We start from the raw sequence: 22,761 nt of genomic DNA, 5'->3' as shown, positions 1-22,761 counted from the left end.
TGCGTCTGTCAATAGATACGCTGTGTCAACCACTGGTCTGAAATTCTTCGCGCGTCAATGGCATAACCTGTTATCGATGCTACATAGGGGCGTTCCTCATCCAAAAGTAGCTACCTGATGACATATGCAGTCATTCGGTCGTGGCAGATAACTTCGGTGTTCTGGTTCTGCATCCACTCGGCCTACTTCCAAAGCAATTGGTATGAGTTTTTATCCCAAATTCGCGTTACAGCTTCATTAGTCCTGAATTCTCTCTTGTGCGGTTAATCGGTTAGATAACGATTCCCGTGTGAACGATAAAGACACATTATCGCTCACTCGGATCGGGGACCGGATCCTTTCAGCTAGGTGCTGCAAATGCGGGCTCAAATTCCATCAACCTGGTCAGTGACACGCGACACCCCGTGTGCGGTTGAACCCTGCGTCCCCATACCAAGCATCCTGGCTTGAAATTTTCATCATATTCTCATAGGCTCAATGAGACAGGTTGTGGGCTGATAGTAGGCAACTATAACAGTGCATTTATGGCCAAACCTTTGGAGATTGGGTCTGAAAATGGATCTACATGCATTGCATTTACAAGACACAAATCAATAATGAGCTTCATGTAAATGTAGACAGTAAAAGACAAAGACATTAGGATATATTCTACCCTCTCGTGTGTTAATTGCATTGGTGCATCACCATAAGACTGAAACGGAATTCAGTAGACTGGAAGATTAAAACATTAGTGTTGGTCAGTATGTATGGGTTGGTGTGAGTTTGCCAATGAGGGATGCGCACATACACAGACATTGGCTACCGAGCCTACTGATGGGTTCATATATAATTTACCTAGCAATGAGTACACAAACCCAGATAGCATTCATTATTCATACGCAGAACCTCCTACTGGCACAAAGAGACAGGCCGAGGCTACTCTGTATTACACAAGCACACCTGTTGTGTCATCTTCTTATATCGGCATGCCAACTCATTTATTTTATTATGTGCAGACAGTAGCCCTAGATGACATTCTGCCTTATCACTCTGCCAAATGAAAGTAACTGGAGCTCCTTACAATTGTAGCCTTTATCTGTGACAGGCGACTTTCAAGGCTCACAACACCCCCCCAGCCCCCTCCTCCTCTTAATGAAGTAGTCTTACTGAACAACTTAATTTACTCTCTAACTTACTCTCTCCCTGTCTACACCATGCAACTTGTATGTACTGCTGATGTACATCTGCTCTGTGTATGCCTACCTGTACAGGAAACTATTCAAACACTGCCACTCATTTTTTGGTTATGTGTGATGATGCTTTTGCTGGTGTAGGACCTACCTACTGTAGATAGTCGTCGACTGATTCACAAATCCATGCTGGATCCGGACCAGGTCAGGACCGAATAAGGGCCCGATCCAGTCCAGGGTCAGCTATGTTCCACAAGCAAAGTACTTTTCAAATGAGAAACAGTCTCTCACCGTCATTCTGGCAGAGAACAATTTGCCAGATTAACCTGCCAGAAGAGTCTTTAAAAGGTGAAGACATTACACAAGAGCAATCTGCTTATAGAGCAGCACTGAGTATATTTGCAACCATTAGATGGCTGGATGTATGGATGCTTAGTTTGTATTAGGATAGGATAGGTTTGGATGCTTCAGAAATGGTCAAAAGATGAAACACTGCTGGAAATATTTTTTAAAAGAAATTATTTAAACATGAAACGCAAAACGTATGAAATCTCATATCAAGTATGGACATTTTAGATCAAATCAACCATGTAATGCATAGTTTTCTCTCCAAATTTCTCAATCAAAATCTCCTTTGTCAACTTTTTGAGTTCTTCACTGAAAAAATGAAGGGGCTCAGAGCTCTTCTTGTTTAAGGGTACTTGCTGAATATCTCAGGGAGACAACAACAAATACCATAAAGGAAAAAAACACATCATACATTACACCATCACATTAACATACAAGACATTTTGAAAACAATGATCCAATACAATGCGGTAGTACTCAATATTTCTGCACAGGTCTTTATGCGGTAGTACTCAATATTTCTGCACACAGTCATGTAATGTCATTATAGAAATGATTTAATGTAAACAAAATGACTAACAAGCCAAATGTAGCCACACTTATCTCTCTGTACCTGTAACCACGTTCAATAAGGATCATAATGGCCCAGTCCATTGGTATAAAACTAAAAATGACGACAGAACTGTTTTTACCTCGGTTGAACACAGCTGCTGTAGATATTTTCTTGTCTAACTCAGGTCTGGCTCATTCAGTGAAGTGTGAGAATCTCAATCATCATCAAAATATCTGTTCATCAGTTTCCATTAGCTGGTAGGCAGAGAGGTTTCAGTTAGTAAGGCCAAAGACATTACAGGAAACTCAGTTTTTTTCATTATTTGCTAGTGTCGCAATCTTGCCTTCTTGTTTACTTATGATACCATGCTAACCACTGGAAGAACTGCAACGACAACAATGCCATTTGTGCTGTATGCATATATAGTGAAAGAGTCAGTTAATTAATAAGTAAGTTAGTGCCTGTCAGTAAGTCTTGTCAGACAATATAGGACAGGACGTCAGGACATCTTCTACCACTAGATGTACTCGTTGAGTTTAGTGTGTCCTGGGCTTCTGTCTTATTATGACTGTCACTACCGGATGGTAGTCGTGGATGCGCACTACCCAATCAGTCGCTACCAGATGGTAGTCGTGCACATCGCGCATGCGTCACTTTGCGACACTGTCGACATAATTAAATATTACATTAAATATACCCACATAATGCGTGAATACAACCCCCAAATGTTGACGTTGAGCCTTAGGCTGTAAACCGTTTACAACATAATTACTTATTATATTTAATATACCCATATTATGCTTGAAGACAACCCTCATATGTTTACGTTGAGCATTATGCTTTAAACCGTTTACAATATAATTAAATATTACATTAAATATACCCACATTATGCGTTAAGACAGCCCCCATATGTTGACGTTGAGCTTTATGCTGTAAACCTTTTACAACATTATTAAATATAACGTTAAATAAACCCACATTATACCCACATCATAAAACCAGCCCTATAAATTGATGTTGAGCCTTCTGCCGTAAACCGTGTGCGGGATTACCTGTCGATGCCGGATCGTAGTTGTTACCGGATCGTAGTCGCGCATGCGTCACTTTGCGACACTGTTACAACGAGCCAGGTAATCCATCAAGGCTTATGATGTTAAGCTCCATGTTTATTGAATTGTTAGTTAAGCAGTCCATTCATTACTAGTAACAGTTATACAAAATAGCCCCATATGTTGACGTTGAGCCTTATGCTGTTAACCGTTTACAACACAATTAAATATAACATTAAATGTACCCGTATTATGCGTTAAGACCAGCCCCATATGTTGACGATGAACCTTATGCTTTTAACCGTTTACAACAGGGGTTTTCAACCAGGGGTCCGCGGCCCCCTGGTGGTCCGTGACGGCATTGCAGTGGGTCCGCGACATGAGCCTATGTTGAGCAGTTCACCATTAAATTTTTTTTTATATTAATATTTTCTTTCTCAAATAAGAAAAATATGTCAATCTTAATATCCCCATGGCCTGAAACATACTAATGTATACCCATATTCAGCGAAGAAATTACACTGACAAGTGCTACAGGCAGACTATCTGTGCGGGGGGAGGGGGCGTGTCGACGGGGGCGGTTACAAACACGCGCGTGCAGGTACATCAGTGGGCCGCGAATACTTTCTAGTCAGAAAGGTGGTCCCTGGGACAAAACCAGTTGAAAACCCCTGGTTTACAACATTATAAAACATTAAGTTAAATAAACCTACATTATGCGTTAAGACAAGCCAGATATGTTGATATTGAGCCTGCTGTAAACCGTTTGTGTTTGAGCATGCGCGATGTGTTGGACTACGATCCGGTAACGACTACGATCCGGCATCGACACTACCATCTGGTTGTGTTTTGTGAAAAAAATGAATTTAACATGGGAGTCAATGGGAGAGGTCTGGGGCGAAATTAACTTCACCCCAAATCGCCCTGAAGAGGCGGGCCCATTTTAAGCACGACTTTTGCCTTGACTGCCTGGCTGTTAACTGATTGGACAATGACATTCAAAGGCATATGGTCTAGTGGTAGAATCCGACAGAAAAAAAATATGACATTTACATTGACATTTAGTCGTTTAGCAAACGTTTTTATCCAGAGTGATTTACAAGGAAATTGAATTTATACACATTATTCTTAATACTGAATTTACTCATTTTAGTTTGGACTGTTTTTTTAATCTAATGCTTTGTAAGTCGCTTTGGACAAAGCAAAGGTGTCTGCTAAATACCTTACCTTAACGTTAATGGTGCTATATGAATAAATAGTTTAAATCAATAAAAAGCATAGGCTTCAAAGCATCATTAGGGTTGGGATAAACGATTCAAAATAAAAGTATTACTACTACTAGCTAGTTTAGCAATATGTCTTAGCGTAATTTTCACCAGTCGGCATCTAGGTTGCCAATATTTGAGGATTAACAGGAGATGAACATAAGAAATAGATTAATATAAAGATTCAGAAAAGGTAGGCTGTGAAGGTATATGCCATCTACGCATCCTGATCCTTCACATAGAGCGTCCATTCTCACATTCTTACCAAGACTTCACTCAGCTTTTACTTTGACATCTAGCTGAAGGCTCGTAACCCGGAATTGATCCCTCAATCGTCCTCTGAAGTTCACATGCTTACAAATCGTCTGTGTTGAGCTTATTGCATTTAGCATTATCAAAGTCCTTATAGGCGCTAAGGTATAACGTGTTATACTAAAGAATGAAGAGGACTAAACTTCTTGTGAATTGTGGCATAGGTAACACATGTCATTATTGTCTGAAAACGTGGCCATCATGTCAGCAGTTTGCCCGCTCACCTATAAGTACTCTGAGGAAAGAAAACGGTGGACCAGCATCTGAAAACAAGAGGGGTCTTAAAGCTATTGACCTTGTGCAGCGAGAACGGGAGTCTAGTGGGAAACCCAATAGCCGAAAAACACCAAAGCTCAAAGAGGTTGGTGAACAAACTATGTATGCTAACCTAAACACTGTACATTGCATGCATGTGTTATTTCTTGGTGAACCTGTCTGATAATTCAGGAGTCATGTCGACCTAACAAATGTGGCTCCACATGCTTATGTTTTTCAGACTCTCTCTGACGTCTCCCCGTTGCAGCGCCGAGTCACACAACTTAAGCAACTTACCCAACAGTTACAAAGTGTCCACCCAAACGTGCTAGCCAAAGTCTTACACAAAAGCATAGTTTTTCAAAATCAAGATGTTATCGCGATCAACAAACCGTATGGAGTTCCAGTGCACGGTACGAGTTTATGCTAATTTAGATGCATATATTTCTTGTTAAAATAGGGACACTTTTGTGCCGTGCAAAAGGCGAATGTCAAAAATGCTGTATTAATATTCCTACGGAACTCTCACCTTCTGTTTAGATACAACGGGTGCCACCACCAGTATAAAAAGTGTGTTGCCAGTTTTGGCGAAAATGCTCCATGGCATGAGAACAGAGACTCGGCTGCACATTTGTCACAGTCTGGACAAAGACACAACTGGCACTCTACTGCTTGCCCAAACAGAAGAGGCAGCTGACCACATCCACACCCTCTTCAAAGGCCTTCAAGTGGAGAGGAAGTACTGGTACATAAATCTATGGGATTTCAGACATTGCCTGTGCTTCTCTCCCCCACTCCTGAAGGAACAAACATCTTCAGTTGAACATGTTTCATTTTGCTTTGCAGGGCGGTGGCCGTTGGAGTACCTGTGCCCTCAGAGGGGATAGTAGATATACCTGTCATTGAGAGAGAGGTCACTGGAGCTCAACCTCACTTTAAGGTAACTGCTACAGATTACAGATACAGATAGAGGTAAAGTTAAAAAGCATCACATTATTATAAATTGATTAAATTGCCTGTCTGCATTGGCCTGTTAACACACATTTTGTGCATTTTACCTTATTGAACCAGTTTCTCTCCATCAAAGCCTAATAGATACAGCTAAAGCTGATTTAAGTGACTCACACTATAGTGAATATATTCCCACAAATGTACACATGATTGGAATTCACTGACATCATGCCCTTCAAACCATAAAAACAATTATCTCCCATCAGATGGGGCTTAGTCCACTCTTCCAAACCAGTGGTGATGGAGAGGGTGTGACTCGGGTGCGAGCCAACCGTCATGCCCATAGCGCAGTGACTCAGTACCGTGTGCTGGACAGTACCCATACCTGCAGCCTTGTGGAGCTCCAGCCAGTCACAGGTCAGTAGGCTGGTATTTGGTACGGGTCTGTTGTGGACAGGTTATTCTCATTTGGGATGATTTTGATCGTAGTTTTCATTAACCTTGAACTGAAAGGGATTGAATCTAAGACTCTCCTTAGCCCACTCGTTGGCTGAAATGTAGAACTCAATCAAATTCTTCCAGGTGATGTAGGCTGCACCAAAAACCTATTTACCTTCAGCTGTCTAGTGAGTCCATTCGCTAATCAATCCCACATCTAAGAAGGCAGCTTTTTAAAATTCAATTTAGCAATAGCCATGGTCTGGTAGTAGCCTGGCCATTACCAGCCTGTGACTCAATTTTTTTCCGTCAGTCAGTCTGGCCTAACCCCGTTCATTTTCGTTTCCGAGATGGGCGGGTGCTTAGCTTGAGGTTTAAAATCATTGGAGTTCCCTTAACCAATCTGCAACGTTTGGTAAGCATTCGGTAGATTAAACTCTTCCCAAAGCCAGTTGGGAGAAGAGCTACGACGTCCTTTCCAATCATAAAACTTACAAGACAATACTCTTGTTCTCCTTTTAATTTTCTGATGTTCTCGAGAGTTGAGACAACTTTCCCGATAGCTTTTCGTGTCTCTTCCTCCAAGGTGAGTTTTGCGTCACAGCTCTGAACTGTTCGCTGATTGGTGCGGTTGGATTTTGAGTCCTGGAGACGATTGTCAACGGGGTTGGGCCAGACTGAGTATGAGCTTGAAATCAATTCAGGCGGAAATACGTAGGCTGGTGTCACCAGGCTAGTCTGGTAGTGCCAGGCCAGCAAACATTTATAGTGATCTGTAACTACTTTTCTTTTTTGCTTTGTTTTTAAGCCGTGAAGCACCAGTTGCGTGTCCACATGGCTTTGGCGATGGGGTGCGTCGTCCTGGGGGACCATAAATATGCCCACTGGAATAAGCTAGCACCTCAGGTAAGCACCTCAACTCACATCTGACTTAAACTAAAATTTCCATTTTGTCAATAAACTGAAATGTTTTGCTATGCCTCTCCTGCACCAATAAACACAATGCAGATGGGCATTTCTTTACGCCTTTGGATGTAAATCACAATTCTACCTTTCTGTGCATCTTTTTGTTCAGCAACTGCCAGAGGGAGTTTTGCGCCACCTAGGCTTGGAACAGAGCAAAGCACGGCACCTTCCTCTGCACCTACACCATCACAAGCTGACAATCCCCGGGTTCAAAGGTCACCGTGACCTCACTGTATCCTGCCGGTTACCCAGGTTCTTCACAAGCTCTGTGCAACGGCTACAGCTTTCACTACCAGAGAAACCATGAATTGAGACATTCACACTAAAATACAACAGGCTCTAGCCCAGTTGTGTGAAGAAGCCTCTGATGACTGGGCGAATCCTGTGGTATAGAAACCAATGATGCCAGCTAAACTAATCAAACTGCTCATAGCAGGCCCTGATTTGGACAAGGCTTATCGTGCTCATTATTATCAGTTGTTGATAATAAACTTGTTTTTTTCCGTTATCACTCCCTAAATATTCTGCATTTGTTGAGATTGGTGTGTATGTACATGCATTTCTGGAGGCTTTAAGTTCTAGGAGGACAATTAACAATCATGAACACAGATGGCATATTAAGGGATGCCAGTTATATCTTGTCTATAGCTGTTGTAAAAGTCAAATATTATGAATCCTTTGCTAAAAGCAACTTTGCCCATGTGTTAAATAGCCATGACTTTCCCCAAATGTTACCTTATGTTGGTGAATATGTTTCAAGTGTTTTGCATACACAAGCTAATATATATTAATAATATATAATATATCTGCTGATATTTAAGAATTCTCTTCAACCTGAAATTAGCCCCACAAATATCTCATTGGTCACTAAAACAGTAGTGGGTGAAGGCAAAGAGAAAGATGTATACCAATATGATTTGGTGTTCCTTAAAAAGCCATCCACTAAAATCACCTACCTGTAAAACACAACTTTTGACTAAGATAAAAACAGCATTAACAATGGGAAGCAACCTTTCTAAACTGCAACACACCACACAGGACAATAACTGTACAAAAAGCATGTTTGAAACCATGAACTTTTCCTGTATAACCTCCCAACTCCAGTATTTCATTACAGACAGGGAGATTATACATACAGATATAAAAATAAAAAGCAAAACAGAAATCACATTTAATATATCATACTGCAGATGACGTGCTACAGGGAGCCATGACCCTGCTCAGTAGGATCTTCCTCACTGGTGAAATCAGTTTGGGCGGGTTAGAGAGCTGTGAGTGTGTATGTAGGGAACATCTTCCCAAGCTTTGTACTTTGTCTTAGGTCTGTTTGTTTCCACCAAAGAAATCGGGTACTTACTTCACAAAAACTTGCAAATGAGGTTTGGGTGTGGGGAAACTGGTGGAATTAAACGTACAGTCCATGACTGAGCTACCTTAACAGAAGTTCCATTCACTGTGGTAGATATCATGATAGTAGCTGTCAGAAGGTGATTTAACAGAGATGTATCTTTAGGTGTACATATTCTTATATATATTTTATGTAAAAAAAAAAAAAAAGTGAAAAGGCCATTAGGTTCAATTTCCAGCAGGAAATGCTGGAGTCATCCAGACGGCTGCTGGAAGAGAGAAGTTCTGATGAATCCACCACAATGGAGAGACAGACGCTCACTCTGGTCAGTTTACATTTGTGGATGCCATGGCGATGACCTCTTGGATTTCCCGCACCATGCTGATGCGTGTGAGCATATGCTCCAACTGTTGGCTGGGGATTGGCTGTGTGGAGTACCAGATGGGGCTGTTGGGCACGACCACTGGCTCCGGAGTTAAGTAGTATGTGTCATTCCGCCCCTTGGCACACTGAGGACTGCAGAGGGAATATGGAAAAAGATAGATGATGAACAAAGACAACCTAAACAGTAGAAAACTAGGCCAGAACAAGGACACAGCAAAGTAATGACAAGGATCACAAGGAGCTACAGTCGGATTAAGACGTTATTAAAATATGAACTGCACTGTAACATTGTCTACGGCTAAAAATTGTTAAAATATTCTGCAAGACTGCGACACTTAAAGCATTTGGATGATAATGAGATTCTTGCAAGTCATGTCTCTGAATCTTCAGGAAGTCAGGCACAGAAAGTGAGGTTTTGGTTTCTCTAAAAAGTGTAAAAATTAGATATTACTTCTGGCGATAACCGAATGCACCTGGCCATACATATTCATATATTTGCACTGATAACATGTCATGAAATACATACATTGTATGTAGCACTCAACCGCTTACTACCAAGACGACAAATGGGTTCACAAAAAACACCAACAAGGTCAAAGGTCAGACTCACCATTTGAAGAGGTAAAAATCGTAGAGTTTGATAGGACAGCGCAGGGGGTTCTCAGGGTCTTCTGACTGCTCTGCATACATGTCATCAGTCACTATGGCAACATAATACAAGTTAGTTTGTGTATGGAGACATCTATTCCTGACCAATAGCAAAGTAATACACCAGTTCTGCATGGGTGCTTCCCTTGTCAGCATTAAGGTATTACTACTACTATTACTACTAATTACCACAGGCAGGTGAAGTGCAGGTGAAGTAGCTATTGTTACATGTGATACTTCTATAGTTACAACAATGATGAAACTTTGAAGGCATAACTGAAAGAGGAGATTTTACAGACATCCCTTCGTTTGTGTTTTGACAATGAGCAGGTGCTGTAGTGCTGAGTCCCTCACCCTTTTGGCCAAGGTGATGGGGCCCAGAGCCCTTCAGGTATCGGATGGTAGTACTCTTGTCCTTGGGGTTGGATGGGTTCTTCTTAGTGTGTCTCAGCACTTTGGAGAAGGCCACCTTCATATGCTGCTCCACTGAGGTCAGCTGGAAATACCTGACGCAGACATAAGGTATCATGGTGAACTGCTATTCAAATGAGCCCCTCATGCAGGTAAATGTAAACAAAGATGGTTACTGTATGATACATGTAGAATGGGACAGAGAAGTGAGAGACGGACAAAGGGAAGGGAAGACAGTGGAAAGAGACAGACGGACAGACTAAGCATAACATAGTAATGAGGAAGAAAAGAGAAAGAGAGATCCACTCACTTGGTGTTGAAGTACATGAGCGTGAAGAGGAGGGTGGAGGGTGAGTGGGCCCCGAGCTGCTTGCACTCCCACAGCATCTCTTCAGTCACGTGACTAGGGATGATGTAACCTGGAAGGAAGAGAGGCCAACACACATGTGGTCAGTTACCCTTCAGCTCAACCCACAACACGGCATCATACAGCATCAGATATGCTATGAGTGAGTGTTTGTATGTATGTATGTATGTATGTATGTATGTATGTATGTATGTATGTATGTATGTATGTATGTATGTATGTTTGTTTGTTTGTTTGTGAGAGAGAGAGAGAGAGAGAGAGAAACTGAGGCCTACCCAATATAGTTTGCTTAAAATTGTCATCCCAGTAAAAGAGATGAAAGCTTAAAATTCCACATAAAACTCAGAAAAGAGCGGACAAAATTATTGGCACCATCAACTTTATAATGGGTAGAACACCCTTAAAAATAAAAAAATACAAATATCTAATCAATTGCTTCCTGTAACCATTAATGAGGTGTCCATTTCTGGGTACTTTTTGAAGTGTGCTATGGGTCATTATCCTGCTGGAAGACCCATGTCCTCTGACGGAGACCCAGCTTTCTGACACTGGGCCCAAAAATTATTTGGTAGTCCTCAGATTTCCTGATGCCATGCACACAGTCAAGGCATCAGGTTCCAGAAGCAGCAAAGCAACCCCAAAACTTCGGTCCAGCCCCACCATATTAGCCTGTAGGGACCGTGTTCTTTTCTTTGAAGGCCTCATTTCGTTGTCTGTAAACTGCTTTACCAAAAAGATCTACTTTGGTCTCATCTATCCACAGGACGTTCTCCCAGAATGATTTTGGCTTCCCCAAGAAAGTTGTCAAACTCCAGTCTGGCTTTTTTATGTCTCTGTGTCAGCAGTGGGGTCCTCTGGGTCTCCTACCATAGCATCCCATTTCATTCAAATGGCGACGGATAGTGAAAGCTGACACCGTTGTACCCTTTGTCTTTGTAGCTTGAATTTATTTGGAAGTTGTTTTAAGTTATTTATCCACCATTCATACAATCTTTTGTTGCATTCTGTCATCAATTTTTCTCTTCCTTCCACATCCAGGGAGGTTAGTGACAATGCCATGGGCTGTAAACTTGTTGATGACACTGCTCACAGTGGACACAGGAACATTAAGATCTCTGGAGATGGACTCCATGCTAAGTGTGGTATACACAGACACACAACACAAAGGTTGAGTCAACTTTGCTCCATTTTAACTGGTATTTCTATATAACCAGCATCTGTGGCTTGCCACAGGTGAGTTTAAATAAAGATTAAAGGAGCATTACATGCTTAAAATACAATTATTTCTTATAATTTTGAAAGGGTGCCAATAATTTTGTCCGGCCCTTTTTTGAGTTTTATGTGGAATAAAGTCAGATTTGGCATTATTTCTCAGATTTGTTGTGTTTTTCCAATGCAAACTAAGTAAATAAACATGTGAATACAAAAGCATTTGTAATTGCAACACTTTTCTGGGAGAAGTGGTGCATTATCTGACAGAAGTGCAGGGGTGCCAATATTTTTGTCCATGACTGTATAAGGATTTAGACTGGAGAGTTTTTTAGGAAGCATCTGTTTATAATGCTTATATCATCAGGCTTACTCAACATGTCCTTTTCTCCAAGTCATTATTACCATTACCATTATCATCATCACAACCACACAAGACAACAGATTTAAAGATTTGAATAAGTCTCCATCTCCAGGGGCTTCCACAAAGCACTTAGTGCTCGTTCTCACAAACGTTTGTCACCACACACTGATCTGGAGGATTTCTTACCTAGTGGATGTACATTAGGCCTGTACTCTTCAAGCACTTTGTGTAAACACTGCGAGAAGCGTACGTAGTAAGGATCGGAGAAGATGTCGTCCACCCGGCCATTTTCAAACAGGTACTATTGCGGAAAGAATGGGATGAAATAAAGAATGAAATTATAAACATCAAATACAACACTTATGTGATTTTATTTTTAGTTGACTTTAAAGACACAATATTACCCTACAATGTATATTTTTTAAGAAAGGATTTGTAATGTGAATGAACAATTTTCGATTTGATTTTTGTATCAATTCAATTGAACCCAGGACCTCTGTATCATCAAAGTATCCTTACAAAGTTGGGCTTCAGTTGCTAAGAGGAGAAATGGCTAGATATCAGCAGCTCTCTACCTTTTGAATACATAGGAACACATAGTAGAGGGCATCAGCCTCAAAGCACTCCCCCTCCAGGTCTTTGGACTCCTGTGTCATTAGGGACAGGGCCACGCTAAGCTCAGCTACGGCACTCGACACCAGGTCCTCACGGAACCGCAGAGGCTGACGACCTGCAAGAGAAAGAATGAGAGAACCACAGAGAAATAGAGGAAGGGTTAAATCAATTTATTTACAAAGTTAAGTCCATTCAAAGAACACAGCTATCAAAGGATCCTGATGCAGTCTAGCCAAGTTCCCCCTAGCGCATCTCTAAACAAAGCCAACAGTGCAAAGGTTTGTCTAACGGCCCTCCAGTACTCACGTCCAATGGGGGCCAGCTTGTTCTGCTCCTCCTTATCCATCTCGGCATTCTTGCGGAGCACCCATAGGCGCCACACCTCCAGTCCCTCCTCTGGCTTTAGCGAGTCGGGGAGCATCAGCTCTGCGGTGGCCTCGCCCTGCTGCCCTTCCTCTACCTGCGCCTGGACAACACCCAGAACAGACTCAACAACACTCAATGGCACCGTATACCAGTGGCTCTCCAACTTTGGAAACCTTTAAAAAATGACCAACACCACAGTGCAAAGACTGAGACGCTCATATAACCTTTCACTCACTCATCAGCTGAGGCATACCTTTTTCTTAAACTTTCTTTTTTACATTTGAATAGTTCAACATTATCAATATCATTTCATCATCAGTCCATTGAACTTAAATATTTCATCAATTAAATATTTTCATAATTATATTTGAGCAGAGCTCTGTGGCTGGATTGTTTTTACAATTAGCTATGTATCGTTCCATTCTTCGGATTGGTTCATGTTAGGCACAGGTCCATTTAATATATATATATATATATATATATATATATATATATATATATACACACACACACACACATAATTAGGCAAACCATCCCTTATAACATAACTAGTGCAGTCCTCCAACTTACAGGATTTATGTTGGGTACTATATGGGTGGAGCTGAATGCAAGAAAGGGACTGATATTTATCAAGGACATGTTGAGTACTACAAGGATATGTGTATTGAGTCCTGCCAGTACAATGGCAACATTACACCCCTTCTATTCTGACGTAATATATTATAAATATGAATTTATATAACATTTATTTAGTAGAAAAAAATTACATGGCTTAAAAGAGTTAGGCAAAAGCAGTGCCTGAGGCCCTCCCTGTCCCGTGTCTGACCTGTAAGTGGAGCTGCTGCTCCCCGCCGTCTACTATTTGCCCCTGCTGCGGGTCCCAGATGTGCAACTGCTGGGTCGCCCCAGAATAGGCCCCGCCCAATGTCTGCACAGCCACAGGGATGTGGATGTTGCCGTTCATGAACTGCGCCGGGAACATCTGCACCACCTCCTCCTGCGTGCCCAACCCCGACCCGTGTGACTGTAACACCCCGCTGATAGTCATTTTGTCCTTGTCCTTGTCGTCAAGCGAAGTCCCTGTGGCAATGGGAAGCGACTGCAGCTGCATTGCAGCGTTGTAGGCCTCCTGTGGGATGGCGATGTGGGCCACGCCCTGTGGCTGGGGCGCCGAGTAGACGGGGATGGTCCAGGTCTCGCCTGAGGGGCCCGTGAGGGTGCCGGTGGCACTGTACAGATGCGTGCTGTCTACCGTCAGCAGGTCAGGCCGCAGGGACACGTAGCTCTGCTGGCCCTGGCCCTGTGGAATGGCCAGCACGGTGGCTAACTGCTGGCCCTGCGGCAGTGCGTACGACACGGTGGTCATCGGCATGTCCACTTTGCGCTTCTTGGCCGGCTGCAGCACGGCAACGGGGCGATCAGCCTCGCGGGGGGAGCCTTGGTGCAGGCCCTGTTGCATGGGAGACATGGTCTCAACTGTCTGGATTTGGATCTGCTGCCCACCTGCCACTGCCGCCACCAGCTGCGCCTGGATCTGAGTAGAACACACAGCATAGTTTAAGTGAGATGGTGTGTGAGCTAATATAGTATGTATTTAGCAGATGTTATGGCATGTCTTTGGCTGTCCACTAGAAACACATGCAAAGCATTAAGGTATACATAGGGGAATGTATAGGGTATAGGATATAGGAGTGTCTATATGTGTGTATGTGTGTGTGTGTGAGTGAGTTGAATATATGTCTGAACACTGAATGTACCTGTTGATGCTGTTCTTCCGTGAGTTCTCCCTGCTGCACTAGCTGTGCAGCCGTGATGCCTTGCAGCTGCTGATGAGAAGGTGATGAAACCTGTAGCACCTGACCCACTGTCTGACCCTGATCCCCTTGGATTTGCACCTGCCATGTAGAATGACATGGGGACATTTGTATGGCTTGATGGGTGGGCTAAGAGTTTTGAGGAAAACAAAAACAACTGTATTGTATCTGCATTTAGTTAGCAGTGACATGACAGATATTCTTGTGATATTCATTTTTGTTTTGATTTATCAAGGTATTCTGTCGGGTGGTTTAGCTACTGACCTGCACCTGGATCTGCTGCTCAGAGGCCTGATGCACAGCTGCAGCAAGCTGTGGCGTGATCTGTGCAGATGTAACCTGCACCTGCTCAGACAAAGCAGGGTTAAATTTACATTCAGTTATTCAGCAGACACCTTTAACACACACTACTTTTAGCTTCATACCATTGTCCTATGTGTGTGCATTTCCCCATTCCTTTCCCCCCCCTAAAACTCCATTTAATACCATTTACTGGCTAATATTGAAAAAGACCCTTACTGGACAGGCAAGCTCCAGCAGGGAGCCTGCCACCTCTGTGCTGTCTGTGTAGATGCAGTTGCCCCCTTGCTGGTAGACCATGGTGGTGGTGGTGGTGGTTGCAGTGCCACCCTGCTGGCTGAACTCCTGCAGCACTTCGGGGCCTTTAGCGGCCAGAGATTCCAGAAACTCTTTCATACGATGCTGTGGCACTGAGCGGGCCTTCTGCCTCACGTACTCATCAAAGGAGACCGTGCCGCCCTCCATCGGCTCACTCATGGCGTCCCCTGGAGCCTGTGGCACAATCACATCGAACGCGTTGATTTACCACTGCACAGTATGACATTCAGTACACACGGGGCATCAATATGAAATAAAGAAGTTGCTTGTACATTCACTTGGAACATTTCTTAAAATCTTTAAAATAGTCAAAGTCAAGGTCAAAAGAATATTACAATAATGACTTATTTCTGAAGGTCTTTTCCATGACATATATTATCCCATTTGTAAATTGTATGCACGTACTCTTAGCTTTTGGCGGTGTACGTGACAGGAGAGTGCAAGGGTTAGTTGTTATTGCTAGCCTTAACCACAGTATCAGTTATTTACTTACTATCTTGAGGACACTGGTTCATATCTCATAGCTGCGGTTTGCAATAAAATAGCAATCTTGAAAATAGATGCGCTCAGAAAACAAATTAATTTCCAAGACTTTCCTGGGCTTTCTAATCAGCAACTATCATTTAATCTGTAGCCATAAACCACTCTGTAACTTTCCAAAAAGACAGACATCCTTTCCTGCCAATTGGTCTGTGTATTGGCTGCAACACATACTAAAGGGTGGGAAGGACTAAAGTGGTTTGTAAGAATCATTAACATCCTTTTCGGCACGTTTAAGCATATAAAAAAGTGAAAATGGAATACCATTGTCTGACATGACAGGCAAGATTAAACAGTTTCTTTACATTCGTTGTAATAATTCTTTCAACATAAAAACTAACAAGCATGGGACTTTAACATAACAAGAATGTGTAGGAACTATTCTGACATGCATTGGTAACGTTTATCATAAAGTATGCCAAGTCATACAAGTGTTTTTCAACAAATCCTCCACCATAAACCATATAATATTGCCAACTATTAAGCCTTCTTTGTCAAATACTGCTTAGGCGCAAGTGCATTTTCAAAAATGCAACATACGTGGTAGTTCATCATACACTACCAATAACACAATGGCAAATTATAGAATGACACACTTTACCAATACACGTAATTAAGCTGGGTTCACTTGTATGTCTGAATAGGCCAGCAGAATTCATACACCAATACCTGAGAGGGTGGGGCTGTTTGCATTGCACTGTAACTCAGCGCTGGGCAGCTGTGCAAAATGCTGGGAAAGTCAACCCAGCTGCTCCCCTTTGACACAGTTGATCTGTCTAACACACATCTTCACATTACACTCGCGTACCTTCAGATACACTATGTTACATCTGAAACAGGTCTAGTAGAAGATGCAAGTTCTGACAATCACATAGTTAAGATGGTTTACTCTGGTCTGTTTGCATGTTCTCTGGATGGCTAGCTCACGTTAGCTAACAAGTTGGTATCAAATGAACCAGTCTGCTAACTTTAGCTAGCTAATATTAGCTCCAAAGCTAACCATTAACGTTACCGCATCATGTAATTATGTTATACCAACTAGCTAGTCCGCTAGCATGATTCAACGTAAAGCAAACATTTTGGCTAATTTAACAACTACTCTTCCTTATGAATACATTCTTAAGAAAAAACACATTACACAGTATTTCAAAGACTGTGTGGCGATATTAAGGACCAGGAATACCAAGCAACAAACTGATAGCTAATGTTGGCTAAACATGCATCTTCCCATGCTACCTTAAATAAAACCTAAACCGCCCGTTCCGCCAAAACACTCCGTTCAAAAATAAAAACCCCACGAAACTCCAACTTATTCATTGCTGTCCACATGTCATCACGCTTTGGAATGAGGTTGTGGTATCTGTAACCTTGCACGATTATTTTATATCGTCCAATTTACTGAAGCGAAAAACAATACCGAAATGACATGACGTGGGCTTATTTGTCCGCAGTTTAGATATCTGCGCTGTCATAAAAATTATATCTAGAAAACTATCTGCATAAGAAGGAGCAAGTGAAGTATCTTACCGTGTTTAGTGAGCTAATATTGGATTGCACGGATTGATGCGGTAATGAAAGAAATACTAATGTATTGTATATAACTAGCTAAACAGTTGAATGCAGACGGAAGTAGGCCCTCTGTCACAGCACACGTCCCCGGACTGTCCTGATAACCGAAGGCCGTTTCAGAGAAGACTGAAGACGGAATCAGAGCTCCCCCTTCCGGCTACACGTCTTCCATAAACACATTTCCTAGTTCGTGCACGAGGAACATACATCGACACATTTCATTACACCGGGAACGTGCATTGCGTGTACCCGAGGCCCCCTCCAATAACAAAAAAGTAAACACGAAGACAAATGACATGTTTCCCTAGTGGAGTAATAGGTATAATTTGTATACAAACACACAAATGTAAACAGATTCTACATTTTACACTGAACGTTTACAGGGTAGACTATTTGATATTTCTAGGGGCCTATGTGACCCGAGTGAACATTCGGTTTCTCATACTTGTGTGGATATTCTTTTGCCTGTAACGTGCAAATTGGTGAGCATTACCTTTAGAGCATTTCATGAAGTAAAATGTGGCACTCATTTAGGCTACTGCCAGTGTTTTTTTTTTTTTTAATGTAGCGTTCAACTCTAATATCCTAATAATTTGCATTCAATTGTCTGTGCACGACTATTTTGTTGGTGTTGCCTACTAAACAAAGCCTTTACCAATATATTTCCATATGCTCATTCCTCCACACAGAATATGTGGTACATCACCACAGATGTATAAGTATTTTAGTCTAGTCTTGAAGGTCTAGTCTAAGGAATACGTTTCTAACCGAACATAGACAAACAGCTTCGCAGAATAAGCTATATTATGTCATGAAGAACAACAGGTTATTACTACTCATGGACGTTTGAAATTATGGGAAAAGTGGCCTAGCATCAAAACAGTAAATGTTTTATAAGTTATAAAATATATATAAACTGCAGAAATTAAACTTCTCACTGAAATCCTGATGTCTGGCCGATAAATGTATTAAAATTAGCATTCATTTAGTGTAAGAAGCTACTGATCTGTCAAATTGCAAGAGGCACTGTGTAAGCGTATCGGGTGTATATGCCTTTAACGGCACTTTATTTGCTTCAGTCCGCCTTAAAGAGCTAGGCATGTGCTTGCGAGGGCCTCCCCCTGTTCACCCTACAACATGCTGCCAGGCCGCGCTCTTAAGGTAGACCAGACTAGATCCGCAGTACGCACTCATGTATCTTCTTCAGAAGAAATGAAGGAGTTAATTCCCACGGTCTCCCCCCTTAACCCTACTCTGACCCACTTTGAATTAAGATCACTGAAAACGTGGAATTCTACGGTAAAAAGCATGCAAAATCATATTCCTATTTCTCCTAAACCAAACATCACACTCAAATGGACCACAATGTGGTACAGGATATTGATATTGATTCTATATGCCTCATGATGTCTCTTTAGGCTACGACTCAAACTTAATCATTGAAGCAATCAGGGTTTTAAGTCTGTACCTATGCCTGAGTGTGCGAGATGGTGTCCGTGTCAGTGTGACAGTCTATTTAAACCTCTTTTAACACAGTCAGTTAAGGTTACCACTGTCACACAGAAGATTAAGCTGTTTGTGCTGGGATCCTGAGGGTGAAGGCAGGGACTGTAGGCTATAGCAATGCTGTAATCCATCTTGACAGTAGTCTTACACATAAATAACATGTTCACTAAGTTGAAAACAATTCCTATGCTTAATGTGATAAACAAAAATATGTGTGTAAACATGTGTGTGTTTTCTAACCTCCATATGCACTACTTGTCACTTAATGATCTTACAGAAATCCTTTCGACTGAGGAGATTACCCCAAACCAGCTGTGTAGTGACACAGGAAGAGAAAGCTGAACGTTCAGCCCAGGTGCATATGCTCTCATTAGGAAGAAGAGACTACAATGTTACAGGCCAGATGGAATTCAGTTCATCATTCGGATATCGTCAGTGGAACATGACATTTTCTGGATGGATTAAAAGATAATTTGGAAGTTAAGAACTCAGAAGTCCTGCACCATTTCTAGGAGGTGCTGCCAGCTGGGGACCTATGATACATCATGTAAGTGGAAAGAGTGTGGTCGACATTCTGAGAATCTAATCATCTGTGGTGTAGGATTTCCACCACATTACCTAAACCACTGACTCATTTCGAAGGCTGGTTTGAATAAAAGCAGGTGGGTGGAAAACAGTTTGTTGCTTATTTATCTAAGTAGATAATGTAAACAGTATTTAGCTCGAGACGGGAGTAATGTCAAGCTTTTTCATATATTTGTCATTTACTTTTTTTACTATGACTTCGACCACAGCCCCTTTTGCTGTAAGCTTGTATTTTTATGTATTGATTATTTGGTCTACTGCTGAAACACTTGATCAATTCTGTCAGGGCATCTCAGTTGAAGGAAGTTATTAGAACTTGCTATGTTCAAATAAACATATTCCTCTTATGTGGACCTCTTATATTTCTGCTCCATGTACATAAGCGTGATTGGTAAACATGTGTTAGTACGGCTACTAGTCAGGACTTGGTCAGATCGAGATTAACAATCAGTGCAAAGCTGTCTAAACATTACAACTGCTGCCACTCGATAAGCCTGATTAGCCAAATTATCTTAATCTAATCTCAGAAAAAAGTCCTGTATACAGACCTTTTGACAGTAACTCTTCATCTTAAAGTGGCAAAAGGAGCTCTAAAAAATTTAATTTACAGACCGTGATCCTTACATTTTTTTGTTTTGTGTATTCAGAAAGGCTCTAAATGTATCATATTCATATCATAATGTGTGCATTCTAAAAAATATATGTTATATTTTGCAGCTTTTATGATTCAACTGACTACTGAAAATGCTGTGGAACATGCATTGGATTTTTTCTCTTGCCATGACACTCCTCCTGCTGCGTGGCTCAACTGGCAGTTCCACTATGAACTCAACAAAACCAAGCATCTCTGAGTCTGTGACTTCCCCTCTATCAGAGGCAGGCTCTGGAGGGACTAATAATGAAGACAACAGACCTCCCTCCACCTCTGTGACCTCTGCATGGCCTGAGCATAAGATCAGTAACCGAATCTCCCGGACTTTGGAGGGCTCATTCATGTCCTTAACACGAATGATGAAGAATTCTGGAGTTGGAAGTGGAATTCAAGAGGTACATAATGAGTTAAAACAAGGGTTGGCCCCTTCTGTCAGCCTTCTGGGAGAAAACATGATTGCACAGGAGCTGGATGAAAATAAAGACTGGGAAGATACATGGTACCATTCTGCACCTCCCTTGACACAGCGGCAGATTCAGTCAATGGATGGCTGGTCTCCTGACATTACTGAGATGCAAACACCACAGGATGTTAGCTCCAACAGTCCTAAACAAGGCACATCAACACAGAGTATCCCAACCACTACTTCTACATTCTCACCAGTTAAATCTGTTAACAGTTATTGGCAGAGTATGATAGAGGCCATTAATACGTTCCAAAAAGAAGCAAATCTGCATTTCACAACGACCCAGACACTTCCAGACATTCAAACTCTAAATGGGAAAGGCAGTGATGACAGCATGGAATCAAATATGGCTCAGGGGAAAGACACTGGTATAGTGCAAGGGCATTCTGAGGACATCACACCAGATGGTGCCACTGTCTCTGCTGATCAGCTGCCCAGCTCCCAGCTAACTCTAGCTGATTCAAGCATCACTACAAACCCTCACTTACCGCACCTACAGAATAACGGCAAACACATGGCTACACAAAATATCCAGTCACATCAAACAGGTATCAGGTGCAGTTATGGTTATTGCACATTAAACGCATAAAATACAAGCTACAGTACATGTTCAATACTTGTCATTTATAACAAGATCTCCATTCTGCATGCTTTAAGTCTTTTATTTATTTTGCACAGGTCAAGAAATTTCAAACCTTACAAAGATGGTGCCAGATATGCTATCCGAGACATCAAGTATGTCAAATGCCGTATGTTCTGACATTACGTGAATTTCATGAATTCTTTATTTGGATTGTTAATTTTTAACTTTTTCTCTGTCCTGTTTCTGTCCTTCTCCTTCTATCTCTATTTCAGAGAGAGATGAACCACAACAAAGTGCCTTGGTGAGGATTGGTGCTTTTCTAGGACCAATAACACAGCGAGGGTTCTCTGATTATTCACGCCCTTGTCTGCTGGGTTTGAGTGTCTGTGTGGCACCATCTGGGCCTAATGGAACCACCCTTCAGTGGGAAGACCTCAGCCGTACTCTGGCCTTTGCCTGGGAGCTGCATGTGTTCGGCTGTGCTGCCCTGTTCCTGCTGTTGGTTTGTGGCGCCCTCTGGGGGATGACAAGTGCCGTTGGTCTGCTTCGTCCTTACAGTATTTCCCTACCCATGGCAAATATTTTGCTGCTGCTAGCGGGGGTATTGAGGTGTGCTCATTTCATGATTGACCCGTATGGTACGCGGCACCTACTGCCACGGCCTGCTCTCTCTGCCCTGTACAATTTGCCACTTCCGCTTCTGCTGTGGGCACAGGTTGTACTGGCAATGATTGTTTTGCGTGGGCAGAGGCTGAATCTCCTGCCCCCTGCTCTGCAGCGCCCCCGTGTTACTGGAGGACTAGTGGCCCTACACTGCTCTCTTCTCTTTGGGGCTGATATCCTCTCCCAGGCCCTGTCTCCTGCTCTACCCTTAATGCTACAGACTTTTTCAGTTTGCTGGGGCTTGCCTCTCTGCTTGGGTCTCCTCTTCCAAACTCTGAGCCCTCGTCAGTCAGTAAGGACTCCTGTTCCACAGTGGTCAGCAGCAAAGCGTGTTGAAAATCGGGCGAGGCGAGTGTTATCTTTGTGTGCTGTCTTGGGAGCACTAAGCTATGCTCTTCAGATCCACGGAGTCCTCTGGATTTATGGCTTGCTTGGGGACTGGAGGCGCTTTGGCTGGGGCTGGTGGTTGGGTCAGTTCTCTGCACGATTGTTGGAACTGACTTGGAGCTACTCCCTGCTCCTGCTGGCATCTTGGGTTTTCTGGAGACCCAGGGGGAGCAATCGCAGAGGAGACGGGAGGCCAGAGGCACCACAGAGGGGGAGGCCGGGATCTTGTTGGGACAGGATGCTGGAGAACCTGCCCATGGGGCCATGGAGGATGCCAGACAGACACTGGGCAGAGCTTATACCCAATAACTGGGCAGCCCACCAACGTGCCAACGCAGATGTTAGCACCTCCGTGATT

The 22,761-nt window shown here is 42.5% G+C and overlaps 2 protein-coding genes across 5 annotated transcripts; one reads left to right on the top strand and one right to left on the bottom strand.

The window, feature by feature from the left end:
* Positions 1-4,750: 4,750 nt before the first annotated feature.
* On the top strand, positions 4,751-7,767 carry rpusd4 (RNA pseudouridine synthase D4). Its single transcript, XM_080846584.1, has 7 exons — positions 4,751-5,059; positions 5,195-5,366; positions 5,494-5,698; positions 5,800-5,893; positions 6,171-6,321; positions 7,151-7,248; positions 7,418-7,767. Exons 1-7 carry the CDS (start codon positions 4,826-4,828, stop codon positions 7,613-7,615), a joined length of 1,152 nt encoding a protein of 383 aa, XP_080702710.1. The 5' UTR covers positions 4,751-4,825; the 3' UTR covers positions 7,616-7,767.
* Positions 7,768-8,454: 687 nt separating this feature from the next.
* On the bottom strand, positions 8,455-17,723 carry qrich1 (glutamine-rich 1). 4 transcript variants are annotated; one of them, XM_080845766.1, is made up of 12 exons: positions 17,520-17,723; positions 15,354-15,626; positions 15,099-15,179; positions 14,778-14,963; positions 13,847-14,554; positions 12,961-13,120; positions 12,615-12,769; positions 12,226-12,340; positions 10,410-10,518; positions 10,043-10,194; positions 9,651-9,741; positions 8,455-9,172 (listed from the first exon to the last, which is right to left on the bottom strand). In XM_080845766.1, exons 2-12 carry the CDS (start codon positions 15,609-15,611, stop codon positions 8,983-8,985), a joined length of 2,205 nt encoding a protein of 734 aa, XP_080701892.1. In that variant the 5' UTR covers positions 15,612-15,626; positions 17,520-17,723; the 3' UTR covers positions 8,455-8,982. The 4 variants fall into 4 exon arrangements, with proteins under 4 accessions (XP_080701892.1, XP_080701893.1, XP_080701894.1 ...); XM_080845767.1 differs by having other exon boundaries at positions 12,961-13,114; XM_080845768.1 differs by having other exon boundaries at positions 14,778-14,915.
* Between the last annotated feature and the right edge of the window lie 5,038 nt (positions 17,724-22,761).

The sequence above is a fragment of the Sprattus sprattus genome, assembly GCF_963457725.1.
Source record: "Sprattus sprattus genome assembly, chromosome: 10".
NCBI lineage: Eukaryota > Metazoa > Chordata > Actinopteri > Clupeiformes > Clupeidae > Sprattus > Sprattus sprattus.
The sequence above is the reverse complement of the archived record's forward strand: the minus strand, read 5'-3'. Positions and strand labels throughout refer to the sequence as shown.